This window comes from Bos taurus, chromosome 11 (assembly GCF_002263795.3).
Source record: "Bos taurus isolate L1 Dominette 01449 registration number 42190680 breed Hereford chromosome 11, ARS-UCD2.0, whole genome shotgun sequence".
NCBI classification, from domain to species: domain Eukaryota; kingdom Metazoa; phylum Chordata; class Mammalia; order Artiodactyla; family Bovidae; genus Bos; species Bos taurus.
Genome location: NC_037338.1, coordinates 7,359,767 through 7,385,584, shown reverse-complemented (window position 1 = coordinate 7,385,584; position 25,818 = coordinate 7,359,767). Strand labels below are relative to the sequence as shown.

General features: G+C 43.3%; 1 protein-coding gene across 1 annotated transcript in view; it reads right to left on the bottom strand.

The window, feature by feature from the left end:
- The window catches only part of SLC9A2 (solute carrier family 9 member A2), a 91,398-nt gene that overhangs the window by 41,302 nt on the left and 24,278 nt on the right, over nucleotides 1-25,818 (bottom strand). Inside the window, exons 2-3 of the mRNA XM_002691185.7 lie at nucleotides 20,972-21,435; nucleotides 13,563-13,813 (exon numbers count right to left, since the gene is read on the bottom strand). Coding sequence (XP_002691231.3) covers nucleotides 13,563-13,813; nucleotides 20,972-21,435 — 715 coding nt within the window. The remainder of the gene's footprint in view (nucleotides 1-13,562; nucleotides 13,814-20,971; nucleotides 21,436-25,818) is intronic.

Here is a 25,818-nt window from a genome sequence, read left to right as displayed (position 1 = left end):
CAGCTCATTGTCAAAAGTATGATATTAAATACAAGGCATCAAGGGACCCACAGTGTCCACGGACTCTAGTTGAGGACTGCTGATGTAGGCATGAGTGACAGGAAGACTGGACCAAGATCACAATGATGGAATTCAAGTTTTCCAGCTGGAGAACACCTGGTGGACATTGGGAGAGGGTTGTAGACAGGTGTGAGAATCAGCTGCTATGTGACAACCCTGCACCAGTGAATAGGCAGAGTGTTCCCAGGATTTAACCTGGAAGCACTGAGACCCTCATGGGAGGCTGCCACCTTCTGGAAGTCTTCCTGCTCATCACAGTAGTAGCCGAGAAGTATTTCTAAAAGTGTAGTTTGTAGACCACATGATTCTGAGTAGTCCTTGGAAAAATGCAAATACTAAGACCTCCATCTGAGACGTATAGACTCGGAATCTCTGGTGGGGCCCAGGGATTCTGTATCCATAGCAACCTTCTCAGGTGATTCCAAAATACATCAAAGTTTGAAGAAACCAAGGGAGCCCAGGAAGAAGGTTCAGATGAGGAAGAATGAAAGAGAAAAAGAGCTGACACTTGAATCCTGTTATTTAAAGATCTATTGGAGAGTGAAAACAAGGGCTAACATGAGATGTGAGGACTGCTGTGGATTTAATTACGCTTTGCCACCTGTTTTCCCTTCCCTTCTCACAATATTCATTATCTGCATCTGGGTGTACATTCCCACCTTCTCTTGCCTAGACTAGTATGCAGGCACCTTTGCTCTGCTGCTGGACACACACTCCCACGCTCCTGCCTGGACAGACTCCTTGTCTCTAGGCATCCAGCAAGCCTGCAGCCCTGCCTTCCAGCTGCCACCGCAGTTGTTGTTGTTCAGTCGTCAGGCTCCCCTGTCCTTCACTATCTCCTGGAGTTTGCTCAAATTCATGTCCATTGAGTCAGTGATGCTATCTAACCATCTTACCCTCTGCAGCCCCCTTCTCCTCCTGCCCTCAGTCTTTCCCAGCTTCAGGGTCTTTTCCAATGAGTTGGCTCTTCACATCAGGTGGCCAATGTACTGGAGCTTCAGCTTCAGCATCAGTCCTTCCAATGAGTATTCAGGTTTGATTTCCTTTAGGATTGATTGGTTTGATCTCCTTGCAATCCAGGGGACTCTCAAGAGTTTTTTCCAGCACCACAATTTGAAAACATCAGTTCTTCTTCAGTGCTCAGCCTTCTTTATGTTCCATCTCTCACATCCATACATGACTACTGGAAAAGCCACAGCTTTGATTTTACGCAGAGGACTATTCAAACATTATCAGTCCTGAGGGATGGTGTAAAAGGGTTTAGAAGCTCTCCAATCATGGATCCACTAGAGAGCAAAATCAGAGCGAGTCACCTCCCTGCTTACAGTTTCCAAAGGCTCCCGAGTGTCTACAGAACAACATAGGCCAAGACTAGGCATCTGCTGGGGGTGGGGAAAGAACAGAGTGGGAGTTTGGGATTAGCAGATGCAAGATTTTATATATAGGATGGATAAACAGCCAGGTCCTATTGTATATGATTAAGCTGGACTACTAAATAGCTTAGATATGGAAGCAACCTAAGTGTCCATCAACAGAGGAATGGATAAATAAGCTGTTGTCCATATATATAATGGAATACTGCTCAGCCACAAAAAAGAATGAACTAATGCCATCTGCAGAAACATGGATGGATCTAGAGATGATCATACGAAGAGTTTGGGATTACCAGATGCAAACTATCATATATAGAATGGATAAATAACAAGGTCTGACTGAGCACAGGGAACTATATTCAATATCCTGTAGTAAACCATAATGGAAAAGAATCTGAAAAGAAATATATATATATAACTGAAATATGCATATATGTATAACTGAGTCACTTCATTGTACAGCAGAAACTAACACAGCATTGCAAATCAACTGCCCTTCAAGAAAAAGGAAAAGTAGGCATGTACCTCTCTTACAACCCTAGACTCAGTTCTTACGTGTAGGTGGTCACTTCACCTGGGGGCCTTCTCTCTCTCCCCAGAATGCCCTTCTCTTCATCACTGAGGCTTCAACTTGGCACCACCAGCCCCACCCCCACTGTATTATTTATATGTTTTATTATCAAGGATCGACTTTCCCTTAATGACGTATAATCGACACAGGTGGAGACGGCCATCTCTCCCAGTGAGTTTACTCTCACTGCTTGCTTCTGCTGCTGCTGCTGCTAAGTCGCTTCAGTCGTGTCCGACCCTGTGCGACCCCATAGATGGCAGCCCCAGGCAGAAGAAATTGTGAAGGAAGGACTGTGATTGGCCCAGGGATTTGGAGAACTGTGATTGTATCAGCCTGTGTCTCATGACCATCCCGTCAGCTGGTCATGAGACACAGGCTGATACAATCACAGTTCTCCAAATCCCTGGGCCAATCACAGTCCTTCCTTCACAATTTCTTCTGCCTGGGGCTGGCAGGGTAGATCTCTGTTGATAGGGACGAGGTTTTAGAGACAGAAAGCCCAATGTATCTGTGACCTTTGTTTGATGAGAAGGTAGTCATCACACGGAGAAAGACAAAACTGAAAGAGAAAGAAGGTCCAGGTGGCCAGGTGACCTGGAGTCCTGTTACCATCACACGAAGGCCAGACCTACAAGAATTTATTTATATGAGCCAATACATTCCCCCTTTATGGTGGAATCTGGTTTGATTTGGAGTTTGCCTGATAGCTCAAAAGGTAAAAAATCTCTCTGCATGTGCGAGAGACCCAGGTTGAATCCCTGGGTCAGGGAAGATCCCCTGGAGTAGGGAACGACAACCCACTCCAGTATTCTTGCCTGGAGAATTTCATGGACAGAGGAGCCTGGTGGGCTACAGTCCATAGGGTCGCAAAGAGTCAGACAAGACTTAGTAACTAACACTTTCACTTTACTAACCCAGAGCCTCCTTCTATTGTTTCAGCTGGGCTTCTGCTTACAGAGTTTCTTTGATGGCTCAGCAGTAAAGAATCTGCCTGCCAATGCAGGAGACACAGGTTTGATCCCTGGGTCGGGAAGATCCGTGGAGGAGAAAATGGCAACCCACTCCAGTATTCTTGCCTGGGAAATCCCATGAATAAAGGAGCCTGGTAGGCTGAGGTCCGTGGGCTTTCAAAGAGTCAGACATGACTTAGCAAGTAAACAACAACTGGTTTTGGAAGCTGGATCTGCACCCATAGCTGAATTCCCTGCTCTAACGCTCTCGTGAAAGGAATGAAAATGTGACTTTAATCATGTGTTCAAACCTGTCATAGTCAAAAGTGTGAAGTGAGTGGTCCCTGTACACTGCGTTTCACTATGAGTTTTCTGAAAACAGAAATGGGAATTATTTCTCAGCAATTATATCATATTTACATTTCTGACTATAACCTTGTTTTGCACCTTGGCCTACATAGACTTATAGCAAGTCTCAGACTCGAGAGTTTGAAAGAGGAAAATGCAACTTTAAATTGTAAGCTCTAGGGCTTCCCTCGTGGCTCAGTGGGAAAGAATTCACCTGCTAATGCGGGAGATGCGGATTTGATCTCTGATCAGGGAAGATCCCAAATGCCTCGGGGCAACTAAGCCCATGCACCACAACTACTGAGCATGTGCTCTAGAGCCTGGGAATCCCAGCCACTGAAGCCTGTGTGCCCTGGAGCCCGTGCTCTGCAACAAGAGAAGCCACCGCAACGAGAAGCTTGTGCACAACTAGAGAGGCGTTCCCGATCGCAGCACTAGAGAAAGCCCACGCAAGAAGACTCAGCACAGCCGGAAAAAAAAAAAAAATTTGTTAAGCTCTAGACCAAGAGCCATCCAGTGATGACTTGATCAACAAATCAAGTTATTTTCTAAAATTTCCATGAAGCATAGACCTGAAGCAATATAATCATTTTCAGGTAAAGACAAGACAAGAAACAGTTGGAAAAGCAAAGGGATGGCACAATCAGTATTATCCAGTTGTGTGAAAATTGTTAGGTCATTCAGTCATGTCCGACTGTTGGTGACACCATGGACTGCAGCACGCCAGGCTCCTCTGTCCTCTACTCTTTCACTATGGCAAACTTTCCTTTCACTATGCGAAAATATCCATCCAATAGATCTCAGGGAAAGAGTTCTTAATTCAACAAACTGTTACTGTTTCATGAAACTTAAATTTACCAGGAAAACACTAGATATTTTCCTGTCTAAGAATTCTAAACCCAGCCTAAAACTCTCTCGATTAGCTGCACTCACTAAGAGCAGTGGCGGATTGGTCCTAAAGAATAACCAAAAAATTACCCACAGTCGGTCTTTTAGGTAAATGTCATTCTGAGAAGGTAATGAATGGGTTTTCACAAGCTGCTTAAATACAGCATTTACTGGATTGACTATAACATGGTACTGATTCTTCCTCAGAAATTTAACTTTTCTGTTTGTGTTTCATATAAACTAAAATTATTTTTCCTTCAGCACAACTAAAACACAAGATTCCAAAAACATCTTAGGAGACGGGGAGAGACTGAGTAGCTTTAAAAATCGATCCCTGATCATCCGCAACAATGGGGTACTTTATTTTACTTAGGTTTTTTTGTTTTGTTTTTGCCTCCACCAAAATCAAATCTTTTTTGAGTCTACCTGGAATAAGACTCCTTGAAAATGACCCACTTCAGAAGCCACCACAAACCTTGGGTGAGAAAGGTCCCAAATTATATCGCTTTATTCATTTGGACTTAAATAGAAATCTGTAAAATATTGTTCACAAAAGAAAATGCTCTCTGGGAGCATTTATTACGGCAGCTATTTTAAATTTTTGTTTTCTGTTTTTTAACTACTACTATAAATACCCCATATACTATTTCTTGCATTCTTAACATACCTTAAAACACCTAATTACAAACTGTGTAATTGAACCACATAGGACTCATATAATTGAAATTTCACGGACTGCATTTCCCATACAGACCAAAATATATAGTTGCTATTGATCTTAGTCTGCAGATCAAACACAGACAAAAAGAGAGATTAAAATAGTGCTTGAAGGGTTGTTTTACCTCTAAGAAAATGGGGTGAGAAAATGTATTATTCTGAATATTACATATCGGATAAGTTTGCAATTTTAGTTCATAAAAAATATGACATCTCCAAACATAGGGAATCTGTTTTACAAGGATTTTGTTCATCCCTGTATTTTGTGTGTGTGTGTGTGGGTGTGTGTGTGTGCATGCTCAGTTGTGTCTGACTTTTTTGCAACCCCATGGACTATTGCCCCCCAGGCTCCTCTGTCCATGGAATTTTCCAGACTGGAGGTAGGAGGTAGGTTGCCTTACCCTCCTCCAGGGGATCTTTTCAACCCAGGGATCAAACCTGGGTCTCATTATGTCTTCTGCATTAGCAAGTATATTCTTTACCACTGGGCTACCTGGGAAGCCCATGCTTGTAGGAATGACAACTTTTCCTCAGAGAGAATCCCACCACTGAGCCAGATGTTGAAGGTCTTTATATCAAAACCCCTCCTCATACCGTTCACGGGGTTCTTGAGGCATGAATGCTAGGGTGGTCTGCCATTCTCTTCTCTAGTAGCGAAGGACGGGGGAGCCTGGTGTGCTGTAGTCCATGAGGTCGAAAGAGTCGGACATGACTGAGCGACTGAACAACAGCATAGCAAAACCCCTAAATGCAGGTTTGGGGCAGCAGTTTTCATTTTTTATGGTGGCTTAAATTTGACTTCTTAATAATCTCAAGCTGCCTCAGAAGACCCCTCCACTCTCCCTTCAGTGATCTTCCCCTTCCTTTCTGATCTCCCTGTTCTGAAATAAAGGTTCTTTATAAACCACACTGTTCCCATTGATGGAGAAATTGCACACCAGCTCTATTTTCCCCATTTTTTTCACACCCTCATTTTTTTTCTTTTACTTTATCAAAGGGAAGAAAACACATTTCAACAAATCTTTAAATATCCAAGTAGCAAAGCTAACACTGGTAATGTATATGTTCCAGTGCCATTCTCTCAAATCACCCCACCTCTCCTCCTCCCACTGAATCCAAAAGTCTGCCCTGTACCTCTGTGTCTCCTGTGCTGCAGATGGGGGGACACACGTATGCCTTGTCAAAGTCGCTTAGTTGTGTCTGACTCTTTGTGACCCCATGGACTATACAGTCCATGGAGTTCTCCAGGTCAGAATACTAGAGTGGGTAGCCGTTCCCTTCTCCAGGGGATCTTCCCAACCCAGGGATCGAACCCACGTCTCCCACATAGCAGGCAGATTCTTTACCAGCTGAGCCACCAAGGAAGCCCGTATATGCCTATGACTGACTCATACTGATGTATGGCCAAAACCATCACAGTATTGTAAAGTAATTATCTTCCATTTAAAATAAATAAATACATTTTAAAAAGAATATGTAATAAAATCTCTAAACGCAAAAAAAAAAAAAAATAAATGAATGCTATGCAACAAAGCTAACAGAGATGGGATACAAGCAACATAAGTAATCTTCAATTTCCTAGTGGTCACTGTTAAAAACATAAAAATAAACCAGTGAAGGCAACTTTCATAATGTATTTATTTAATCCAACAGATCTAACACATTTTCATTTCAACATGCAAATGAGCAATATAAAAAGCATTAATGAGATACTCTACAGTCTCTTTCGACTAAATCTTAAAAATCTGGTGTATATTTTATACTTAGAGCCCACCTCAAGTTAGAATGACTACATTTTAAGTGCTCAAAAGCCACATTTGGCCGATGACCATAGTACTGGACAACACCCAAGGGAAAAAACAGTGACAGCCCACCAGTTTTCTTCCTCCTCCAAAAAAAGCCAAGCAAACGCTGGAGCTCGCCAGCTGGAATGAGTTCATTAAGTCTAAACCATCAAAACAAGTGAAAATAATTTCCCAAATCACTTACACTTTGCTGTTTCTGTTGCTCAGTTGCTAAGTCGTGTCCAACTCTTTGCGACCCCATGGACGGTACCACCCCAGGCTCCTCTATCCCCCTGTCTCCAAGTGTTTGATCAAGTTCATGGCCACTGAATCAGCAATGCTATCTAACTATATCATCCTCTGATGCTCCCTTCTCCTTTTGCCATTTTTTAAAAATAAAAAACAGTATTTTGGGTGAATTTACACACTTTAGGAAAATAGAATATTATTTCACTCACATCTCGAATCTTAAAAAAAAAAAAAAAAAAAGAGCAAAGTCACAGAAACAGTGTCAGCTGGTGATTGCCAGAGGTTTGGAGAGGGTGCAAGGGGAAAGGGGAAAATGGATCACAGGCTACACATTTCCAGTTATAAGATAAGAACTTCTGGGATCTAAGGGGCCGTGTGGTGACTGGGCCATCCTGCACAGGATGGTACATTCGGGCAGTTAATGGTGCTGCATGGTGCACTTGGAAGTCCTCACGACACACACACAGGATGGGGAACTATGTGAGGCGATGAATGTGCCTCTTAATTTCATGGTGGTGACCATTCTGCAATACACACCTATTATCTAATCATCACATTTTATACCTTACATTTATACAGTGACGTGTGCCCTTCACATCTCAGGAAAGTTAGAAAAAAACAGGTTATAATTTAAAATTCCTCCCTGCATTTTCTAGTTTTGCCATGTAGGTGAGGGAAAATTATACAAAATAAAACAAAAGGTAGGTGAGTCACCATTAAAAAATAATAATGCAGTTTTGTTTGTTTCTTTTTCACTTTTTTTATTGAACAGGGTCAGAAAATTAGGGGAGATATGATTGGTTTCTCTATTATTTAACGAATTTCCTGCCTCATTCTACTGTCTTCCTCCCCTCCCCCACTCCTCCACTCCATTCAGTGATAGAGGTAGTAATAGAAGATTTTTTTTTAATTTATATTTTTAATTGAAGTTGATTTACAATGTTTCTGGTTATAGCAAACTGACTCAGTTATATACTTATATATGTATTCCTTTTTTAATCGGAGTATAGTCATCTAATCTATGACAAAGGGGCAAGAATACACAGTGGAACAGACAGCCTCTTCAATAAGTGGTGCTGGGAAAACTGAACAGTTACATGTAAAAGAATGAAATTAGAACACTCCCTTATACCATACACAAAAATAAACTCAAAATGGATTAAAGATCTAAATGTAAGACTGGATAATATAAAATTCTTAGAGGAAAAACAGGAAGAACACTCTCTGACATAGATCACTGCAAGATCTTTTTCTGACCCACCTCCTAGAGTAATGAAAATACAAACAAAAATAAACAAATTGGACCTAATTAAACTTAAAAGTTTTCACATAGCAAAGAAAACCATAAATGAGACAAAAAACCCTCAGAATGGGAGACTGCTAAGTCACTTCAGTCGTGTCCGACTCTGTGCGACCCCAGAGACTGCAGCCCACCTGACTCCGCCATCCCCGGGACTCTCCAGGCAAGAACACTAGAGTGGGTTGCCATTTCCTTCTCCAATGCGTGAAAGCAAAAAGTGAAAGTGAAGTCGCTCAGTCATGTCCGACTCCTATCGACCCCATAGATGGCAGCCCACCAGGCCCCTCCGACCATGGGATTTTCCAGGCAAGAGTATTGGAGTGGGGTGCCACTGCCTTCTCCGCAGAATGGGAGAAGACATTTGCAAATGAAGCAACTGACAAAGGGTCAATCTCCAAAATATACAAACAGCTCATGAAGCTCAATATCAAAAAAAAAAAAAAAAAACCTAAGATTTTAACGAGGTCTGTTTGGATCAGTCTAGGATATAACTGAAGGTACCAAAAACATCCCCCAAAATAAAGCTTTTATTTGCCGAGACAACATAAGGTACAAAGACACAGTGAACAGAGCAGGAGACCCAGAGCCATAGATGGAAGCCTGTGTTATGGTCCCCTCTCTCCTTCCCTCAACTGTTCTTTGAGATTCAGTGGGTTCTTCATGATTCAATGGTTTCTTCGATTCAATGCATTGATGTAAACAGGATGCTCTGTCTTTGCGAATGCGTTTACAGTGTGGCAGGGATTCACCCAGCAAAACAAAACCTTGCTCACAGCCTCTTAATACTTCATCTCCCTCCCCACCTCCCCCATCAGAGGAATTCCCGTCACAAATGCCCCGTGCTGATCTTGGAAAAAGAGACACCTCATCTGCAGCAACTGCAGCCTTTAGACCCTGAGGCTCTTCCAAAAGCATGCTCATGAATACTCCAAGCATCAAAGTCTAAAGAATTTTCTCTTCAAGTTAAAACTGGGTTCTTACTCATTCTTACGACACAGCCCATGCCACGTGCACCAGGGCCTTCCCTGGGACTGCTCTTTGGGGCAGTGGTCATAGGGGTGAGGTATTTTGGGAAACTTCAAGATAAGCCTATATACCAGAGGCCATTGCTGGTTACATTTTGGATCTTTATAATCGCTGATATTCTGTAGAGCAAGTGTTTCTTTGTTCATCTGGACTTAATGATGTTAGAAATGAGAGTCTACCTTGCATATTTATCTATTTATTATTTTTTTCTGACTGCACTGGGTCTTTGTTGCTGCGTGGGCTTTTCTCTAGCTGTGATGAGCACGAGCTACTCTCTAGTAGCCGTGTGCAGGCCTCTTGTGACAGCTTCTTTCATTGTGGAGCTCCAGGCACACACAGCCTTCAGTAGTTGCGGCTCCCGGGCTCTAGAGCACAGGCTCAACAGTTGTGGTGCACGGGCTTAGCTGCACCATGGCTTGGGGGATCTTCCCAGACCAGGGATGGAACCTGTGTCTCCTGCATTGGCAGGCAGATTCTTTACCCTGAGCCATCAGAGAAGGCCCAGATAATTGTATCCTGAAGAGATGGTGGGCAAACCATCACCAAGAGGAACCAGGAGAGAAGCTGCAACATGGCAAGCAAAAGCACAGTTTCTTATTGTTTTCCAAGTTTTCAGTAGATGACAATCACCGTCTCGTACAAAGGAAAACAGGAAGGAAAGGGAACATGACCTTCACACCCCAGCAGTGACTGCCACAGTCCAGGGACATCAGCCCAACACTTGACTTCATCCCTGAGCCTATCACTCTGGAAATTCTTGTTAAAGTCTCATTTTAAAATGTCATGGAGAGGATTTCCCTGGTGGTCTAGTGGTTAAGAATCTGCCTTCCAGTGCAGGAGATGCAGGCTTGATCCTTTGTTGGGGAATTAAGATCCCACCTGCCATGGGCAACTAAGCTCCCACCGCAATGAAAACCCAGCACAGCCAAAAGCAAACAAACAAATGGCATGGAGAGGTGCTCATTTTTTACTTTTATTTTACTGGACACATCCTGGGTGGGCCTGATACCTGTAGATGCGGGGTCCAGGCCTCACCCTACAGCCAAGGATTTTGCCCACCAGGGCCTCAGTTTGCTCATTCCTAAGATTTGTTGTTGTTCAGTTGCAAGTCATGTCTGACTCTTTGCAACCACATGGACTGCAGCCCACCAGGGTTCCCTGCCCTTCACTATCTCCTGGAGTTTGTTCAAAACCATGTCCATTGAGTCAGTGATGCCACCCAACCATCTCATCCTCTGTCGTCCCCTTCTCCTCCTGACCTCAGTCTTTCCCAGCATCAGGGTCTTTTTCAGTGAGTGAACTCTTCTCATCAGGTTGCCATTTCAGCTTCAGCATCAGTCCTTCCAATGAATATTCAGGATATTCAATGAATATTCATAAGATGGAAGTGGCCATTAACATTTCCTACTTTATTTGCAATAATGCTGCTAAAATCACTGAAACAACAGATCAAAAATATTTTGTGTGTGCTGTGCTTAGTCGCTTAGTCATGTCTGACTCTGCGACCCCATGGACTGTAACCTGCCAGGCTCCTCTGTCCATGGGGATTCTCCAGGCAAGAATACTGGAGGGGGTTGCCATACTGGATCTCCCCCACCCAGGGACAGAACCCAAGTCTCCTGCACTGCAGACAGATTCTTTACCTTCTAAGCCACCAGGGAAGCCCAAAAGCATTTTAAATGTCCTCTAAAGAAGAAAGACTAAGGAATTATTAATCAATGAAAACAAAACAAGAATATTGGGTGCCCGCCATCATCTCAAAAGGAGAACTTGAACATTTTCTGAAATTCTTAGAGCATAGCAAGAAGAAGTCAGTAATTGACCTGCGGGCTGCTGGCTGCCATGGGAACCAAGCATTCCCTCCTTAGGACAGGGGGTTTTCAGCATCCCACTGGCTGGATCCCAAAGCAATACAAAGGTACAAGGTGAGGACCAGAAAGGGGTGATGTTCACAAGGGGGAACAGAGTCCCGGCTCAGTTCACATCCCTGTGGATCTGATTTAAGGAATTACATTAGGCATCTGTTAGTGTCCTTGGGTAAGAGGGACAATGGGAATTAACTCTGAGCAGTTTTCTGAACATAAAGTTCAAAACATATGAACAAAGGCACGAATTTCTAAAATCAATGCTGTGAGTCCCTTCTCCATCCCCAGCAATAAAGCTACAGTACTCGGGGGTCCCATGCTATGGCAATGTGAACGTTCATGTTTAAGAGACTAGAAACTTTTCATTAACCTTAGCTCCAGAGCAGTGGAAATGCACTCTGAAACACACATACACAGACATACACGAGTATGCACCTTCCCTATTTCAATGACTCATCCCAGCATAGAATGAGCAGGAAGGTACCAGAAAATTAGAAAACAAGAAACTAGCTAACTCTTAATGTCTGAATTGAAAACTCTCCTGAACACTTGGGAACCATGATGTGGCCCTAATTTGTCCCTAAGATCCTAGTTCCCAGAGCAAGTACAGCGCTGATCCCACCCTCGCAGAAGGTCAGGTACCTGGGGCATCACCAACCTTCTGAGTTCTGTGGACTCCAACTCCCAGACACAGCTAAGCAGAGATGTACCAGGACTCTACCCCGGTTAGCACTTCACCTGTCCCCTTCACACTCAGGATCTTCCCATACCAGTTTCTGCTTTGAACATCAGGAAAGTTGACAAGTGTATCTAGATAGCTCCGTGGATGTTCTAGAACTTTTACATATGCCCAGGGTCAAAATGAGAGCTTCCCTGGTATCTCAGTGGTAAGCAATCCACCTGCCATTGCAGGAGATGCAGGTTCGATCCCTGGGCTGGGAATATGCCCTGGAGAAGGAAATGGCAACCCACTGCAGTATTCTTGCCTGGAGAATCCCCTGGACAGGGGAGCCTGGTGGGTTATGGTCCATGAGGTTGGAATAGAGTCAGACACGACTGAGTGACTAAACAACAAGGGTCAGGCTCTATTCATATATATACGTTATACACGTTAAAGGTTCTTTCACCAACCATTGCAAGGACACTGCTGGGAAACTAGATGCAAAGTCCCAGCCCTGTCATCTTTGCAGAGACCTTGTCACCAGCTGATCAGACACCTTCAATGACACGAGTCAAAGAACAGTGAGGACACTGGAGGTCATACAAATGACATGAATAGCCACCAGGAAGACGCTGCCCCTTTCGTTACTGGGTCAGACTGGATTAGTTTGGTGCTTTATTTAGGTTCCCTGGGATACAGACCATCACATGACTTCCTAATGCATGGCTTTCATTACAGTGGGTGCCACTCTCCTTGTGGAGAGAGACGAACCTCACTGCTTCTGCTACAAAAGTGGTGATAGGGGCAGAAAATAAACAGTCCATATTCAAAGCATCACCGGAATCAGACTGCAAAAGAAAACTCCAAGAAGAACTAGACCCACGTTTACAACACAAACCCTAAACATGGATAGCAGACCCCAGTAGAGAACCTGGCATGTATTAAGCTGTAAATAAATATTCGTCAAAATTAAAACCTTTAAAGGCATTCTATTACAAAGCATTTCTCACTGGCCCTCTACAAGTTATGGCCATAATATAATAGGTTTATTTTTGGAAGCTGCAAAACACCCACGCCCAACAAGTAAACTCTGTCAAAGTGACCCTCCTAATAGGCTAACATTGGACCCAAATGTAACCATTCTTCAGCTACTTGTAGAGCTTTTTGGAAACATCCTTCTGAATCAGTTAGTGAGTGACACACTAGCTAGTGGATAGTGGATAACTAACTATCCACTTTTGCTTTATAACCATACTTCTTTCAGCTCAAAGGCCAGGATGGTGTGCCTTATTCATTGAGTTTTGCTTTGAATGATGTAAAGCTATAACCTCAAATCGAATATATCACACAGAGTGAAGGTTTTCTACTACTAATGTTGTTCAAATGAATATACAGAAGCAATTGCAGAACTCCAGACTCAGCTTGGAAAACAACCTTGTTGGAGTAAGCTGACCTGGGCAACACTAAATGGTCATCAGACTCAGAAAATTCTTGGTGCCTCACCATCCGCCCCAACACTTTCTCGTCATATTTCATGAGACCCAAGAGGTCACTTGTAAGTACTGTTCCATGTCAGCACTAGATTACTTTAGTACAAATCTGGCTGACCCATACTTTCATTTCTTTGACGCAAAAAGTAAGCAAAATCTACTTTTAATTTTTTCTTAAAAGAATTCAAGAGCATCTACTTTTTTTACATAACGTGTAAAACATAGCTTAGAACACATGAATTCCACGAAATGCCATCGTGTGCATGAGTCAAATACTTACGCCATGATGCCTGAGAGATGGAACATCTCGGCCGTGATGTAGGACAAATAGCTGTACAGGAAGACGAAGAGCGGCTCGATCACGCGGATGTTGTGTGTGAAGCGCGTGGTAAACGCCGCTATAAAGCCCAGGAAGATGCCGATCAGCACCCCACCGATCCCCACGACAAAGAAGTTCGCGATGCCAGCAAACACGTCAACGGTCTCAATGGTCTTCATCTGGCAGAAAGACTTGAACAGGTTGTACAGGACCTGTGGGAGACGCAGAGGGAGGTCAGGACCTGCCAACTTCCCCATCATCCACGCAGCCCCTGCCTCCTAATAAGGGCGTATCTTCTGTGCTCCAAAGTGGACGATGAGTGGGAGCGACTGGGCATCTCTTTATCTCACATTTTAACAGTACATTTAATTGTTGTGTTTAGTTGCTAAGTCACATCCCACTCTGTGACCCCACAGACTGTAGCCCACCAGGCTCCTCTGCCCATGGAATTCTCCAGGCAAGCATACGGGAGTGGGTTGGCATTTCTTTCTCCAGGGAATATTCCTGTCCCAGGGATCAAACCCACATTTCCTGCTTTGGCAGGTGGATTCTTTATCACCAAGCCACCTGGGAAACCCGGGCATTCAATAGCTTTAAACAAAAAGTGTTGATGAAAGCGTGTCATCAGGAAATCTATTTTCAGACGTAAGAGAGAGGAGACTTCAAAATTATTTATATGACTTACTCCTAAAACATTATTTTTTAGACCCTAAAAGATTATTTTAAAAGATTTGGTCACCCTTCAACACGCCCTGCTTGTGTTCCCAATGCCCGATGAGGACTGTGTCACAGAGAAAGCCTGTGGGTGTCGGCTGTGAATTCAGTGACCTTTCAAGGCCCCCTTGGGGGGTCAGTCTGCCCATCCATAGTGGTCTCTTCCCTGAAGACATCCTCCCGCTCTGTCACTGAGGTCCTCCCTTGGTCCCTGCCTCCCTGCCCCGCCCACCCACATACCTCTTAGGAAACACAAGACCTGATCAGGTTTTCTTAAAGAGGCAGCAACCACTGCATGTGCGTGTGTGTGTGCTGTAACTTCATACACATCTGTCCTTCCGAAGTGATGGGACTACACTGGTGCTCAGTTTCTGAAAAATCTACAGTCTTTCACATAGTTTAATTAAGTATTCCGAAATAACAGGCATTCACACCTGTTTTCAAACATGTTTCTAAGGATCACTGAGCACACGGCACTGGAAACAATGCCTCACTCCTGAACATTTGTTTGTTTGTTTGTTTGTTTTTTTCCACAAAACCAGCAAGTGACATACAGACGGGCACATGCTCTGCTTCTTTTCGTTGTGATGTCTGCAGCCAGAATCTCCAAGAAAGTCAGCTGATGGGACATGGGGGCAAAGACCTTAAGGGTACAGTCCATGTGACACCTTCCCTGGGTTTCTGAGAAACTCAGAATTAAACCCACTTATCCACAGGCAGTCAAAATACCAGAGGCGATACCAGAATCCAGGTATCCCACCTCTGGGTCAGTTCTTCAATTTTAACCACGAGAATGAGGCAGAGACTCTTCTAATCAGGGTGTATCCCAGCAAATAGCCATTTCACTCTTTTCCTCCTCATTTAAGGTCCTTTATAGCCTACACTTTACAGGTTTCAGGGAACTTTTCCTCTTTCTTATGCCATCATAGGGATTTCCCTGGTGGCTCAGTGGTAAAGAATCCACCTGCCAATGCAGGAAACACAGATTCTATCCCTGATCTGGGAAGATTCCCTGGAGAAGGAAATGGCAACCCACCCCAGTATTCTTGCCTGGGAAATCCCATGGACAGAGGAGCCTGGCAGGCTATAGCTCATAGTGTTGCAAAGAGTCAGATACAACTGAGCAGCCAAGCATGCACACAAGAGAAGAAACAAGCAACTTACAAACCCAAGGACTTAAATATCCTGAAAGATTATCCTTTTCCAGGAAGGAACTGGCTTCAAGTCTTGCTGCTTCCTACTATCACCCAGAGCCTGCCACACATCAGATTTCATCCACATCAACACACCATGATTGCTTCCTGAGAGTGGATCGGAGATGCGCTGTATTTATCCATTGCTTCTAAACAACCAGGCCAGAAGCTGACGGTCACCTGCTGCCCGGGGTGAGGGACAGCTTTCCCAGGTGCCAGCTCTGCATGGACAGCCCCCCCACCCCGGGCCACTCAGGCTCTGGGGTCTGTCCCCAGGCGCCATGGCTTCCTCTGCCCTGCTGCCAGCCTGCACAAGCAAACTGCATCACTCATTTGTGCAGTGCTTCCTGGAGCCACCACAAGACTCACTTCCTTTAAATACTGCTATTCCATTTCTCGGGTTTCCCTGGTGGCTCAGATGGTAAAGAATCCGCCTGCAATGCTGCGGACCTGAGTTCAATCCCTGGGTCAGGAAGACTGGCTGGAGAAGGAAACTGCAACCCACTCCAGTATTCTTTTCTGGAGAATCCCATGGACAGAGGGGCCTGGTGGGCTACAGCCCATGGGGTTGCAAAGAATCGGACACGACTGAGCATTGTTCCATTCCCCACTCTCCAATTTAAAATCGTTGGCTGCCTGACTCTGGGAAGAAGGCTGAATATGTCTGATGCATTTCTATTTTTGTCTGCACCATGGCAGCATGTGGGATCTTAGTTCCCTAACCAGGTATCGAACTTGTGCCCCTGAATTGGAAGAGTGGGATCGTAACCACCGGACCACCAGGGAAGTCCCCACCTGATGCATTCTTTAAAAATGCATTATAACACCTGCAGTCTCGAACAGGGTCTCATTACTGCTCCACAAAGCACAGTGTAATTATGCACCCCTGCCCCTGGCTTCTCTTGGCTGAAACCCAGCCTGCAAACCAGGGGAAACTTTATCTGTCTCCCATGGCTCAGCTGAAGCTGCTGTTCCCCTCTGGCCTTTCTGGACTCCAACAGTCCTTGCAAATCGTCTTTCCCTCTGCCCTCCTGCATCGCAGGTGACCCCCCAAAGCATTCAGCATCTGGAGACGAAGCTTCCTGTGTTGTTGGTGCTGTCTCTCAAATGCTGACCTCATTTTCTCTGAGGAATGAGAACTTCCTTGTGCAAAGAACTTGTGACTTCTCCTCTTTCAATCTCATCTCCCCACCCCACCCCATCTAGACACCGATGATGTCTCCAAAGGAAGTCAGGTGCTCATTCCTAAGGATTAACTCACTGGCAACACCCTAAACTTCCCCAAGCGATTCTCCTGGCAGCCCCATCCATCACGATATTTAATGCATATTCTGTATTTCATATCCCTGTAGGTTTTCCAAAGTGTATGGCTGAGTCACGGGCTCCCCACGTTCAGTGAGCTGGCAGAAGCTCCTGTTTGATCATTCAACTTCCTCGGATGCTGAACCACGTTAGGAGAAAGTATCTTAGGTAGAGACATTACCTTGACAACGAGAGAGCTTTCCATAACCTCCTGCCTGTTGTACACTGAACCTGATACCTAGCGATCAGCACAAGATAAAATTCTTTTAGGTACAACCAGCCATAACCCCATGGTGAGTGCATTCCAGTTAAATCTTTTCATTTTACCACAAAGGAATCTATACAGAAAGGTGCTTTTGAAGCTATAATTTATATACAGTATATGTATACATATTACATATGTGGCTACAATTATGTCTCTAGCTGGTCTGTGCAAAGCTGACCTCAACTTGACAACTGTATTTTTAGAAAACTGAAAAGCCAAGAGTGCCTGTTTGCTCAATTCTGAGATGGGCTAATGTGAAAACTGGGTACTTTCAAATGTTTCTATTCATTGTTATTATTTTAAAAATACTTGTATATATTAACATTTGATATGTTCTGTTTTGAGTCATTCCTTGTGCTCAGTCATGTCCGACTCTTTGTGATCTCATGGACTGTAGCCCACCAGACTCCTCTGTCCATGGGATTTCCAAGGCAAGAACACTGGAGTGGGTTGCCATTTCCTGCCCCAGAGGATCTTCCCCACCCAGGGATTGAACCCACATCTCCTGCATTAGCAGGTGGGTTCTCTACTACTGAGCCACCTGGAAAGCCCCCAACATCTCTGCCTCAATTCTTTAAGGATACCTGACTGGGATGCAAAATTGTAATTTTGTACATCATTTTCTAATTGTTCCTAATACCTGGTTAATTCAACCTACTATTCAGCCAGCCCACCTTCTTCTCCTGTTGTGTTCACAAATCCATTCTCTATATCTGTGTGAGATCTGATTCTTTTTTTTTTATTATTTAATCAGAGGAAAACTGCTTTACAATGCTGTGATGGTTTCTACAATAGAAAAACGCAAATCAGCCACAATTACACATATATCACCTCCCTCTTCAGCCTCCCTTCCCTCCCCCAATCCCAACTCCTCTAGATCATATTAGCACATATTTATGGAATCTAGAGAACATACTTGTGGACACAGTGGAGGAAGGAAAGAGAGAAAGTAGTATAGATCTGTATCACTATCATGTGTAAAATAGAAAGCTAGTGGGAAGCTGCTGAATAACACAGGGAGCCCAGCCTGGCGCTCCATGAGGTCTGATTCTTGACACTCTCAAAGACTGGACCACTGAGGTGACTGAATGTGAAATCTCAAAAGAGAAGGGACAGCAGTGTAAAGAAGTGGCAGGTCATCCTGAAACAGACCTGATGATGCTCCCCTATTCCTAAAAGTAATGCATCAGGATACTATTATCTCTTGGTGAGGTTTTCTATACACTAAATAGACCCAAGATTGTCAACTAAAATTTCCAGTCTCCCTGGTAACAGTGTATACATCGAACATCAGTCAGCAAGGAAAACGTGATGCCTCCAGAAATTAGAATGAGTTATAAAACATCTTCCAATGTGGCACCCCACTCCAGTACTTTTGCCTAGAAAATCCCATGGACGGAGGAGCCTGGTAGGCTGCAGTCCATGGGGTCGCTAGAGTTGGACACGACTGAGCGACTTCTCTTTCACTTTTCACTTTCATGCATTGGAGAAGGAAACGGCAACCCACTCCAGTGTTCTTGCCTGGAGAATCCCAGGGACGGGAAGCCTGGTGGGCTGCCGTCTATGGGTCGCACAGAGTCGGACACGACTGAAGCGACTTAGCAACAGCATAAAACATCTTCATCATTAGGGCAGTTTCCCACTTAAAATTTAATACTGGTGAGTGAATGACTAACCACTATTAATGAATAATGGAATAAATGAAGTGGATTTTGTTACTTGAATGAGGTGACTTCACTGTCTCAAAATAGCTCTCAGCTATTCTAAAAATTATGAGATGGTTAGACAGCATCACCAACTCAATGGACATGAATTTGAGCAAACTCTGGGAGACAGTGAGACACGGGGAAGCCTGGTATGCTGCAGTCACTGGGTCAAAAGAGTCAGACATGACTTAACAACTGAACAACATTCTAAAAATGGGGTTTCCTTAACAGAAAATTATTTTTACATAATAATATCCACACAGAGTTAATGAATAGCCTTAAAGGTGATATTTTATTCAGGTCAAGGGTGTGAATACAGGTTAACAGAGAACAATGTTGGTTTCTATCCTAACTTTTATTTTGGATGTCATATTATTGTAAACTTTAACTGAATTATTAAAAAGATAGTCTCGGTTTGCTTCTGAAGCTGATCACAGTAACCTATCTTTGAAGAGCCGATGCCCCATGACCTACACACAGGATACTAAATATTGTGTGCGTGTGTGTGTGTGCGCGCGCACACGCTCAGTTGTGTCCAGCTCTTTGCGACCCCATGGACTGTAGCCCACCAGGTTCCTCTCTGTCCATGGGATTTCCCAGGCAAGAACACTGGAGTAGGTTGTCATTTCCTTTTTCAGAGGATCTTGCCGACCCAGGGATCGAACCTGTGTTTCCTGCATTGCTGGCGGACTACTGGCCACTCTACCACCTGGGAAGCTCAAACATACTAGAAAAGATATTATTTAAAAGACCCTCTCTCCAACTCAGATGGAGGGACTCTTTCCAGGTACACAATAAAACTGAAGGGAACTGATTTTCTTTCCTTGTAATCTATGTGAACTTTTAAACAAATCAAGAATGCCATTTTAATGATAGGAACTAACAGAGGGGGTAAAATAACCTACTTAAGTTACTTAAATACACTTTACTTAATATTTCCCTCAATTTTCCTATCTGCAAAATGGAAAGAATACCTATTTCATAGGCTGCTATAAAAACTCTGGACACAAGATATACATTCACAAAAGGTTACTGACTATGATCCTATCACCATCTCTGCTACAGAACCCTGGCTAACAAAACAGCATCACCAACATTCACTGACTGGTTAGCATACCCAAGGTCACCTGAGTGTCCCTGACTGGTGGCGGAGCTCTGTGCAGCTGTGTGGGTGAGGAAAGAGGCTTCTTGCCTGAGCTCGGGAAGCAGGTCAATTCTGCTCACATTAAGCTCATAAGAGCCTCTGACTCTAATTATGTATCAATTAGTGAGAATTAAAAACAATTTGCATTTTCTGAATTAATACCCACCCACGGAAAAATGAGGACCCAAAGTCTGCCAGCTGAGTAGGAAAAGGAAATGAGTTGGGTAATAAAAACTTTGCTTCAAATCAGGAAATAAAAAACACAGCATCCACAGATGGAGAGCGGCATTCAGAGGGCTTGACCATTTCACTTGTACAACACATGTCACAGGCTTCTCTGGTGGCTCAGATGGTAAAGAATCTTCCTGTGATGCAGGAGACCCAGGTTCAGCCCTTGGGTCGGGAAGATCCCCTAGAGAAGAGAATGGCTACCCACTCTTGAGTCCTTTGAATTATGATCAAAGACCATTGTTGCTGAAACTTCCAGTGAGAAACCCCAGTATACACAGCTCATAGTCATGGTGAAGCTCCTCTGGCAGCAGCGAAGCTGTGCAAACAGGATGAGCCACACAGCTGGTGTGATCCAGGCAAATGAAGATGAGGTGCCTTTATATAATCACAAATAAATCGTTGTTGTTGCTATTGTTGTTTAGTCACTCAGTCGTGTCCAACTCTTTGAGACCCCATGGACTGTAGCCCACCAGGATCCTCCTGGTGGGAGGATTCATGGGATTCTCCAGGCAAGAGTACTGGAGTGGGTTGCCATTCCCTTCTCCAGAGGATCTTCCTGACCCAGGGATCAAACCTGTGTCTCCTGCATTGGCAGGCAAATTCTTTACCACTGAGCCACCCGGGGAAGTCCATGAATAAATAACAAATAATAAAGGTATTGAGAATTTTAAGACAGTGAGAACAGAGTCTGGAACCAAGCAAGGGGCCCTTCCCAGCACTAGGGCTGGGGACCATTCAGATGCCCACTCTGTGCACAGGACCAGTAGGTGGGGCCCCTGTCTGGTGGAGCGACACTGCAGGAGCTTGTTACTCACCACTGTCACGGCATCGTTCAGCAGGGACTCTCCAAAGACCAGGATGTAGAGCTGCTCGTTGACGTGGATGTTCTCAAAGACGGCAAGCACGGCCACAGGGTCCACAGCCGAGATTAAGCTGCCGAAGAGGAGATTCTGGAGCAAAGTGATGTCACTCAGGCCAAAGGCTTCGATCTGGCAGATCCCAAACAGCGACACCCCAATGCCAATGGAATTCCAGAGTGTGCCGACCACAGCGTACCAGAAGATGGTGCCAATGTTCTCAAAGAACGGGCGGGTGGGCATGAAATAGCCCGCGTCCAGCACGATGGGTGGGAGGAGGTACAAGAAAAACACATCAGTCTTCATGGCCGGGGGGGACTTCTCATCCACTCCAAAGATAATCCCCCCTAGCAGAAGTCCCACCATGATGAGCAGGCAGCTCTCAGGCACTATGGTAGGAAGCTTGTGATACAGATGGAATCCTGTTCAGGAAAACACAGGGACAAAATTTGGGTTATATAGGAATTATGGGGACTTCCCAGGTGGCACAGTGGTAAAGAATCTGCCTGCCAATGCAAGAGACTCAGGAGACGCAGGTTTGATCCCTGGGTTGGGAAGATCCCCTGGAGAAGGAAATGGCAACTCACTCCAGTATTGTTGCCTGGGAAATCCCATGGACAAAGGAGTCTGGTGGGCCATAGGGTCACAAAAGTATCCCTATGTAGGTATCTTAATTCACATAGCAATCAAATATACATTTCTTAAAATAAAATTGCAATATGCAACAGAAACAGTGAGAAAATACCATTTTGATCAGACACATCAACAAGCTGCTATTACTGCATGATAATTCTAATGGACAAAGAGCAAATAAGAGAATTTAACTCTAAAAATAAATAGTATCAGTGTAGACCTAGTGAGGACCAGGGACTCCCATGGCCATGCAGCAGTGATGAGCAGACCCTCAGTGGGCAATGGAAACGAAGTGGGGAACTTGAAAATCTACGCCTACCTGGCAGTAATGATAAGGTAGCCCTTCCCCATCATACCCCAACCAGAGTGGTGCCATAAGAAGCCACCTAAAACAGAAGGTATAAATAAGACCTTTGGTCTCATAATACCCCAAATGCCTGTGTTCCAACAGGAAGTCATTCATCATACCAGGAACCAAGAAGATGGCAAGCTGAATAATAATAATTTTTAAAAAGATACCATCATAATGGCAGAGATGTTAGATTCATCTGACAGAAACGTTAATACTGCCATGATAAAAATGTTGCATGAGTAATGACAATTACACCGGAAACAAATTTAAAAAATGGGAAGCCTGAGAAAAGAAATTTTAAACTTGAGTAGGGAAATACATGATACAAAGAAAAACCCTATGGAGATTTTAGAATTGAAGAATATAACAATTGAAGTCTTTAAAAATTAAATTGTATTGGCTCAAAAGCAGATTATTAATAAACTGGAAGTATGAATTAGTAAACAGAAAAGAATTAATAAACTAGAAGATCAAATGAGAGAAATTAACCAATCTGAATGACAGTGAGAAAACAGACTTCTTTTTTTTTTTTAACGTGAGAGACCTGAAAATCTGTAGCAAAAGACTCAACATTCATGTCATTAGAGTTTCAGAAAGAGAAAAGGAAAAGGGTGGAAGTGGAAAACTACTCAAGAAATAACGGCTAAAACCTTCCAAAATTTGGCCCAAAATACGTGTGCTTAGTCGCCCAGTCGTGTCTGACTCTTTGTGACCCCGTGGACTGGAGCCCACTAGGCTCCTCTGTCCATGGGGATTTTCCCGGCAAGGATATTGGAGTGGGTTGCCATGCCTTCCTCCAGGGGATCTTCCCAACCAAGGGATCCAACCCAGGTCTCCAACATTGCGGGCAGCCACCAGGGAACCCAGGGCATAAAATATAAACCTACAGAATCAAGAAGATGAGTGAGACCCATACAGGAGAAACCCAAAGAAACCCACTTCCAGAGAAAGTATACTCAAACTTCTGAAAATACAGAAGAAAAAAAATCTTGATAGTAGATAGTGAAAGGACACCTTACCTATGGGTGAGAAAACAGAATTTGAGCAGATTTCTCTTCGAAAATTGTTAAGGCACAGTGTTAAAAAAATAAATGCCAACCCACAATTCTATATCCAGTGAGACCACCCTTTGGTAATGAAAAAGAAATCAAAACATTCTCATTTGAAGAAAAACTAAGAAAAATGTGTTGCCAGCAGACCTGCCCTAAAATAATGGCTAAAGGAAATCCTCAAAATGGAAAGCAATGGAATTTTGGAACATCAAGGATTAAGAAAACAGAGGGAAAGAGTGAAAATGCAAGCAAATTCAATACGTTTTCTTTCTCCCCTTGAATTTTCTAAATTCAGCTTGGCCACTGAAGCCAAAATTACAACACTGTCTGATGTGGTTCTCAATGTATATAGAGAAAATGTTTAAGACGACTATAAGTGGGGAAAGTAAAAAAAAAAAAAAAATTCGGGAGAAAGGTTTCTACACTCACAGGGGTAAGTGATAACAACAGTAAGCTGTTATTAGCTATATGTATCTACACTTTGTAAATATACATATATATGTATATATATCAATATATGATATAATACTTGGAGGAATCACTAAAAAAAAAAAAAGCTATACAAAGCTCAAAAACACTATCAATAGATGGAAATGGAGTTACAAAAAGTGTTCAAGTAACCCACAGGAAGACAGAAAAAGAAAACAGAGAGATGAAGAGCAGAGAGTAAACAGAGAGGAAAAAAAAAAGTGGCAGATTTTTAAAATCTCAAACAGCACAGACACACCAATAGTTACCAAAAAATGTAGGTTATCTAAATGCATCAATTAAAAGACAGCTGTGAGTAGAATATAATAAAAAGCATGACCTAACCATATGTTGTCTTTAAAAAACTTTTACTCCATATGCAGTGGGGTAGGCAGGTTGAAAATTAAAGAATGGAAAGAGTTACATCATTACGTGTTAGTCGTATAGTCAGTCATTCAGGGTTAGTTGTATACAGCTCTTTGCTGTATGGGCTGTAGCCCACCAGGCTCTTCTGTCCATGGGATTCTCCAGGCGAGAATGCTGGAGTGGGTTGCCATCTTCTTCTCCAGGGGCTCTTCCCGACCCAGGGACTAAACCAGGTCCCCTGCATGGCAGGCAGATTCTTTACAGTATAAGCCACCAGGGAATACGTCATAAAAATATTAATCAAAAGATCAAAAGAAAATGGGATTGGCTAATATCCAATAAAGTAAGCTTCAGAGCAAAGAAATTTCCCAGAGACAGGGAGGGACATTGGATAATTATAAAATGGGTCAATCCACCAAGAAAACATGGCAAGTCGAAATGCATATGCACCAAACAACAGAACTATAAAACATACGAGACAAAAACTGATGGAATTGAAAGGAGAATTAATAACTTCAATACTTCCTCTCTCAATAATTGCTAGATCAACAGCCAACAGGATCTAATCCTATAGAACAGAGGTCCCCAACCTCTGGGATCTAATGCCTGATGATCTGAGGTGGAGCTGATGTAACAACACTAGAAATAAAATGCATAATAAATGTGCATTGAATCACCCCAAAACCATCCCCCCGTCCTCAGTCCATGGAAAAATTGTCTTCCAGGAAATTGGTCCCTAGTGCCAAAAGATTTTAGACCACTGCTACAGAAGACCAACCAACAAAAGCAGATAGATACACATTCTTTCCAAGAATCCACAGAGGATATACCAAGACAGAACATTTCCTGGGACATAAATGTCAAAAAAATTAAATTTAAAAGAACTGAAATAATATAGAATATATTCTTTGATCACAATGGAGTCAAAATGGAAATCAGTAAAATATGGAAAATTAAAAAAATCTCTAAACTTGGAGACCTAACAACTCACTTCTAATTAATCTATGGGTCTCACACCCACCAAGATGGCTATAATCAAAAAGACAGAAAATAACAAATGTTTTTGTGGGTGTGGAGAAATCAGAACCCTTATACGACAGTGAGAATATGAGTTGTGCAGCCATTTTGGAAAATAGTCTGCAAGTTCCTCAAAAAGATAAACAAAGACATTACTTGACCTAGAAAATTCACCAATAAGTATGTAAGGATGAGATGGTTAGACAGCATCACCCACTCAATGGACATGAATTTGAGCAAACTCAGGGAGATAGCTGAGTACAGAGAAGCCTGGCGTGCAACAGTCCATGGGGTTGGGTTGCAAAGAGCTGGACACAACTTAGCAACTGAACAACAATCACTTTCCTACTTCCAACTTTTCTGTCTTCTTTAACCTTTAACTTTTCTCTTTTATTTCCCAGTGGAATGCACGGCCCACTGGTTTATATCTGATTACACTAAAGGTTTATTTGCACCTGTCTCAATTTTGTTAAGGTTGTATGAAAGTGAAAATGAAGTTGCTCAGTCGTGTCCGACTCTTTGCAACCTCATGGACTGTAGCCGACTAGGCTCCTCTGTCCGTGGGATTTTCCAGGCAAGAATACTGGAGTGGGTTGCCATTTCCTTCTCCTACACTGTAAAAGTAATATCTTTACTGTCTCCAAACACAAAAGAGCAAATACTGCATGATTCAACTGATATTGACTACATTAAACAGTCGATTTCATGGAGACAGAAAGCAGAATAGAGGTTACCCAAGGCTGGGAGGAGAGAGGCGAGGACTCATTGGTTGACATGCAGAGTTTCTGCTTGAGAAGATGCAAAAGTTCTGGAAGTGTGATGGTGGCACAAAATCGTGAATGTACTTGATGTCGCCAAATTGTAACTTAAAAGGTCTAATGGTCAACCAAGTGTCAGAGGCATAAGAAGGACGTGCT